The sequence below is a fragment of the Acartia tonsa genome, chromosome 11 (genome assembly GCF_053477335.1).
Source record: "Acartia tonsa isolate MP-2025a chromosome 11, ASM5347733v1, whole genome shotgun sequence".
NCBI lineage: Eukaryota > Metazoa > Arthropoda > Copepoda > Calanoida > Acartiidae > Acartia > Acartia tonsa.
In genome coordinates, this window is record NC_137270.1 from 30,924,135 (window position 1) to 30,931,274 (window position 7,140).

Below are 7,140 nucleotides of genomic sequence, written 5' to 3' on the forward strand. Positions count from 1 at the left end.
TGGTCATTGATAATATGAAGATACAAATAATGTACTTTTAGTACAATTTATACCTTTAACGTCTATACTCTAGAATGTTTTTGGAATTTGGGATTATTCTAAAGAATCTTTAAGCCCAAAAATATATGTCACTTAGTTCAATTTGTGTCTGTCTAGAGGCTGCCAAATGACTATGAAACTAGATGATAACCACATATATATATTTAGTCAGTCACCAGATGTGTATAGTAGCACTTGTCACTTGGTTGTGTGTGTCCACGGTCTGGATGGTAACTCTGCTGACCTCCGTCTGGTGAAAACCTACCTGGAGATCGCGCTGCCATCGGCCAACCTGGATTTCCTTATGTCAGAAGTGAATCAGTCGGATACTTTTCTAAGGTAAGATCTATCTTAAATTAAAATCCTATAAATGATTTTTTGTATAGATTCTGGTAAGGGATTACACATTGAAAATGACCGATAAATTTATATAAATCCCCAATTATAATACACAAAATTAAACCTTCTGTAGATTACAATAATTGGTTGAAACATTTGAACATTTAACTTAAAAGCCCACCAATCAAATCAGTTAAAATCATTTAATTAAGTAGCGTTCAGTAAGGGCGTGAAGAAGGGTGGTATTAACACACACCTTAATATTGAAATTGGGAAGGTCTTCACTTCACCCCCTAATGGTTTTACATACCCAAGGCCTGGTGAATTGCTGTGCACACCACTGATATGATTTTAAAATCTACAATAATAATTTAAATTATTCTAAGGAAAAGTTAAGTATTTCAACATATCATTCTGAACTTGGGATTGGGACATACACAATTATAGAAAAAGGATATTTATGGTCTGCTGCGCAAATACTATTAATCTATTTTTTTCAGTCTTGAGGATATGTCAGCGAAGTTAGTAGATGAAATTATTTATTATATCAACAACTTCAATAAAACAATCACTAAGGTTAAAATATGTGTACATATTAACTTACTTTTTAATTTTGTAGTGTCCGTGTCTTCTTAACTTATGTCTGTAACGCAAAAGTCTCTCGTTATTTGGCTCTATATTTATCTATCCTTCCCTTTCTCTCTGTTTTTCTCCCTCTCATTTTCTTTCTTCAATGTGTATACTTGCAATTTAGTTAAAGCGTGCAGCTATTGGACATAATCGTACTTTTTGATTTAGTTTTTTTTTTTAGCTACTTTATAATTGTGTTATATCCGTTATTTCTACAGTCCTTCCCTAAAAGAGCATTAAGAATACAATCTCTAAAAAATTAATTTCAGTTTTCGCTTAAGCACAATAATACTAAATAAATAGCATTTAATGTTTTATATGTAAAATGATATCATGTCGTTTTTGCTGCTCTAATTATGGTTATAATTGTCCTTGTTTTAATGAAATTTGTAAACACATTTTAAACCCACCCAGATATCATTTATCGGGCATTCTCTGGGGTGTATACTAATTAGATCAGCGATAACAAGACCTGAACTGGCCAAACATGCTATGAAATTCTACACTTTCTTATCCTTGTCAGGTAAGGTTAGGTCAATTGGGAGAAAAATATTTTCTCTCCAATTTTGATAGTAATAATGATGCTCTTAGCAAGGGCAAATAGTTTTATCTGGTATTACAATCTCCTTTATTGAATTCATTACAAACAAAACCATATTAGTATAAGATTAAACATTTTTTCCTTCTTTTTGTTTAGTAATAGTAAAAAGGGAGAGGATTATTTTGTAGAAATCTCGTAAAGTAGGTTTCAAGGGCAATAAGACAAAAGCTAATACTTCAATATACTTCATATGAAACCTACAAAACTGGTTTAAGGAGCAAATTTTGAATGGATATTCAATACCTAACTTTATTGTAAGACCACTTCTCACTTATTATTATTTGTGAAGGACCACATTTGGGCACCCTGTACAACAGTTCTGGGTTGGTAAATGCCGGCCTCTGGATGATTCAAAAGTGGAAGAAAGCTGGCTCCTTACAGCAGATATCTTTGAAAGGTATTTTTTCTTCATTATTTTATATTTTTTCTTTCTTGCTGCTGTACAAACAAAATACAAGTTGACAAGGACGTCCAAGCTTTTCTTCGGGGGGGGGGGGGGGGGGGTAATTTAATGTTTTTTTGAAATTTTGAGGTGGGTAAGATGAGGTGTTTCGAAGTTAGATGGGGTAGGTATACAATACTTTAACCCCCTCCCACTTTGACGTCTATACATGATGACACAACAGAACACAGAACTTAGTATTTAAAATATTTTTTTTAGATGCTGGTGATATAAGAAATACCTTTTTGTACAAGCTCGCTCTCAAATCAAACCTGCAACTGTTCAAACATGTTCTTCTAGCAGGTAGATTATAGAAGCGACGCCACTTGTAATAATTCTTAGGTATTGTTTTCTGTAGGTCGTAATATTACTTTAGTTGATATTTTTTGTAGCACAATTCAATGTATTTAAATCTTTTTTTGTTTGAAATGCTCTTATACAATACGTTTTAATGATTACAGGATCAAGCCAAGATAAATATGTTCCTATTCACTCTGCAAGAATAGAATTATGCAAAGCTGCGGTGAAGGTAGGTTTCATTTTATTTATTATTGTGTGTGTGTGGGTGTGCTTGTGTGTGTTTGTGTGTGTGTGTGTGTGTGTGTGTGTGTGTGTGTAGCCTTGGCTTCTTAGTATTTGGACCTTAGTAATCATTGGGTAGGACTTTTGTATAGCCACCAGGACAAGCTCTACGTTTAAGTACATTATGATTTGACCCGCTATTTCATAGAAGCCACTCTTTACATCACCCTCGCGCGCCGAGTTGGGTATGTGTACCAAATTAAGTCACCTAAATAAATGACGCACTATGCAGAGGAGCTTGGGATAAGGGTTAAACTGATATTATATGACTATTGAGTATTCAAACTACTCAATAATCTCACTTCTTACAAAACCGAGGGGAAGTTGAGACTGGGAAATTCGAATTGCCACATGGGGGCTTAAACTCAAACTCTCACCACAGTAACTTAGTTCGTTTCCACTGACCTACGACGCCCCCATAATTGATTGTTAATTTTTTATACCCTTGCTATGAAATCTTCTTGATTATGAGACTCAGGGTTAAGGTTTTCCTTTGGTCATAATTGAACTATTTTCAGGATAATTCTGTGACTGGTAGTGCCTATAGAGAAATGGTGAACAATATTTTGATGCCTTTGGTCAATTCAGATACAGAGCTTGTAAGGTAATACAATTGTTGATCCTATTATATAAGATTTACATAAAGTAGTTGGATTATTTTGTCTAAAACTGAAGATTTTAATGACTACTGAACCGATTGAGTTCTTCCTTTTGGGAAGCTTTCATAGTTCCTGGGATTGTTTGTTCTAATTTATTTTTGGATTTATGCCTTTAGATGGTTTTTGATGGTTTCTGTCCCCTTTTTACGCTTTGATGACAAAGAGTCCCAGAAATCTTGGGGCGTAGTTTATTAGTAGATGCTAGAACCATTGCTTTTCCTGTCAGCTTAGAAATAAGTCCTGTGTTTATAAAGGTTTTCTTTCTCTTACTAAAGTTATCAGCTCTATGACGCTATTGGACGCACGTATATTCGTTATTTTATACAATTCTTAAAATTTTAATTAAATATTTAGTATTTTTGAGTACATTCCAATTAGTGGCAAAACGTCAGGAATCTAAAGGGATAATACAAGTGTTAATGAATTGATGTAATTAACATCCCCATTGATGATACATAAAATTACCCCTTAAGGGCCCTTCTAGAGATCACAATTCGTGGTTGAATTGATTGGACCCCCAACAAATCAATCAAAATTCAATAAGTGTCTCCAAAGTTTGTATGTCAACTAATTAGAAAAATTTATAAAAAAAACCTTGGGGACTAGCGTAATAAACAGCTCAATATCCCCTACCTTTCTGCAAAATGTTGTAATTTTTTTTGCAAGTAAATGAAGAGAGGTCCTACAAAGACTATATAATATAATGGTTGAAATAGTCATCTTCCCCCTAATTTTATGTTTGATTTTCAGGTACGATATTCACCACGCGCTACCTGCCAGTACCAACTCCCTGATCGGCAGGGCCGCCCACATAGCCGTTCTAGACTCAGAGCTATTCATAGAGAAGTTTCTTGTTATTGCTGCACTCAAGTATTTCAAATAAATCTCCAAAAATTAAATCTTATTAAGAGGGTAAAAGTAAATTTTTAAATATACTTTGTACATTTCCAAATAATAAAAAAAATTGGAATTAAACGTTTTTCTACAAGCTTGGCAATATTAAAGATATTAAGACATATCTTAAAATACATATGCTACATTATCATAATCTAAGACTTCTAGCAAAGATTTATTATGAGAAGTGGTGGGGGGGGGGGGAGGGCTTCTCATTGTCTACCTTGTCAAAATTGTCCATGTCTTAAAATTACACTTTACACTGCGAGCTCTAGAATTCGTTCTAAGTTGTAGTAAGTGTCATTTGATTACATAGTAAATTTTGGCTAGGATAATGTTTATTCCCCCTACCCCTTCTTACCTACCACATTATATCTGTAAGAAAAAGTATTATTTACATGAAACCATTGATTTTTTTATTGAAACTAACCATAAATTTAATTTTATTAGATCTTAACATGAAAATTTATCTCAGTTTATCCTATCCCTGTGAGATCTGAAAGCATTTTCTTGGCTTCTGTTTAAGCTAGCACCAGAAAGGAATATTTTATCAGTAGAAAACCTAAACTAAAAAAATTTCCTAATATTTTTTTTTATGCAAAATGAGCCATTTTTTCCTTCCCTGGGTTTTTCAAACTTTGCTAAATGGAAGCTAAGATGTGCAAAAAAGCGTGCCATATATGTGACATGCGATCTTATTTAGTCAGATTTTATTTAGTCATTTTACAACATACATGTTCATTTCGCCATATAAATGATCTTTCATTTAGCTTTTTTTTACAGTTAACCATTTATTAACCAATTGCTCTAAGTTATAACTAAGCCAATTTTATCTACATTTTTTCAAATACTTTATCTAAAGCACAAATTTTACATAATAAATATTACTGTAAAAGGGAAATATCTACTATTTAGATTTTGATAGCTTTATTGCTTATTTTTACAAAAGGTAATTCCAACTGAAATTTAAGGAAATAAAATACGCGTTTTTGACTTTATAAAAATGTTTGCTTCATTTAAAAACTAAGTTGTAAAACTCTCCTAATCTCAATAGTGAATAGATCCCTTTTAATTGCTAAAAAATAGACGTATAAAAGAATACTACTAGCCCAAACTAACCACCAATCTCTGCACTCCTTGTACCTGTATTCTCTTTGTATTACTACGGATTTAAAGTAATATTTCACCATAATATGGATAACACATAATCAACTACATAATATAAAGAATTGTATATATGTAAAAGACTTGTGGAATAGGGCATTATTTTAATATAAAAAAAGGGGGGGGGGGGGTAATTTTTCTGTGTATTAAGAACAAAAAATAGGCTTGCAGTTGAACTAGCAATTTTTTTTCGATTTAGGGATAAAACAGACTTTTCGAGGATGCTAACTGCAATAACAAAATTTTAATCATAAAATCCTAACTACAATTTATTTACGTAATGTTTTACTAGCCCCTCGCCTCCTTTCTTAAAACATTTTTTAATGCCCTGTTCCCAAAGTGCACGCACATGTTAAAATGTTAGCTAACTTAATGTGTTAATGTACACCTGACAGTTTATGTCAACAAAAAGTCATCCCACTTAGATTTTAATAAAAGCTTCACCTACGAGTAATGTGTAACTGTGAAGATTTCCCAACTATTCCTAGCTCATTTTTACATGTTATGTACAAACCTTTTTGCACCATTTTTATATATATTTCTGCGCACTTTTATAGATAGTTAAACAAATTATTACAAAGTATTAAATTTAGACGAGACAAAATTGCCCCCATTTGTAAAAGTTCAATTTTGGGGGTCAATTTTGACCTCATCTTGAAATCGTCTGGTGAACGCATTTAAAAAATGTTTAGAAATTTTGAACGTATTGTGTCATGGTAACAGTGAGAGATAGGACAATGATGAAAAAAAAGCCCATCGTTCCCATTACAATACCCTAAAACAAGAAAAATATACATCACAATCAACAGGATGATTGCTTTCCATTGTCCTATCCCTGCATTGAAATAGATCATTGTAATATAAAATCATGGACAGGGAATGAAAATTGTTTGTGGGATCATCTTCCCTAGTCCCTGTTTAAATTGTAATCATAACCGTAATCAAGCTAAAGTTGCCATTTAATTAAGACTAAAAATGTATTTTAAGCTTCCACTTTGTGCTATTTGATACAAGCACAATAATTGATAGTCTATCAAATGCTTTTTATAAGTCATAAAAAAATAATATTTTTTACAAATTTAATACATTTTTCATAATTAAAGAACAAGTAACTTTTAGATTTTAAATGAAAAGGCTGATAACGTTTTTAACACAAAAAAAACACTTTTGCTATACCTAATAACCGCAAAAAAATCAATATGCTTTAAACTTAGGTAATTTTTTTGCATGTGTATATTGTTTGGCACAAAAAATAGTGTAGCTGCGCTACAAAAAAAATTGTTCAAAACTCTTCCTGTTGTGATCAATTATTATTGTCAATGTTTTAGGAGTTGGAAAATTAATTCAAATTAGCCTTGAAAAAAAGTGATTAAAACACCATTTTCTAAATTTTCTAGTCAAAAATGAAAAGGGAGAAAGATTTGATATGGAGATCCTGTAAAATAAAGTATCTAGTATATTTAATACATAGAAGAAAGCTTATTTTTCTGTATCAGGCATTAGGTAACTCAGTTGAAATTATTCACAACAAAAAAATATTTCTTTAAAAATTTTGTCAAGTAGGAATGTAATTTTTATGAATTATTTAATTAGGCTTTAGAATACGTTCTTTTAGGAAGTTAAATAATTGGGTAGTTTTACAGAATATTCAAATCATTTCTGTCTCCCTTTAAAAAATGTTTTTTTAAGAATTTAAACTGAATCTATTAATTTTAAATTTTCTTACGTATTTTAATTTAAAATTTTATAAAACACCCTTGATAGATATTGTTAAAGTGCCAATCTTTTTT

General features: G+C 31.6%; 1 protein-coding gene across 5 annotated transcripts in view; it reads left to right on the top strand.

The window, feature by feature from the left end:
• Positions 1-7,140, top strand: part of LOC145331562 (protein FAM135A) — a 35,591-nt gene that overhangs the window by 28,271 nt on the left and 180 nt on the right. For 2 of the 5 annotated variants that reach the window (XM_080176276.1, XM_080176280.1), the window contains exons 33-41: positions 208-378; positions 879-954; positions 1,423-1,531; positions 1,899-2,006; positions 2,271-2,354; positions 2,513-2,580; positions 3,152-3,237; positions 4,043-4,204; positions 4,637-4,719. In XM_080176276.1, the coding sequence (XP_080032402.1) occupies positions 208-378; positions 879-954; positions 1,423-1,531; positions 1,899-2,006; positions 2,271-2,354; positions 2,513-2,580; positions 3,152-3,237; positions 4,043-4,175 (835 nt within the window). In that variant the 3' untranslated portion in view covers positions 4,176-4,204; positions 4,637-4,719. Of the gene's footprint in view, positions 1-207; positions 379-878; positions 955-1,422; positions 1,532-1,898; positions 2,007-2,270; positions 2,355-2,512; positions 2,581-3,151; positions 3,238-4,042; positions 4,205-4,636; positions 4,720-6,469; positions 6,497-6,678; positions 6,755-7,140 lie in introns of those variants that run through there. The other 3 variants (XM_080176277.1, XM_080176279.1, XM_080176278.1) reach the window with 3 other exon arrangements.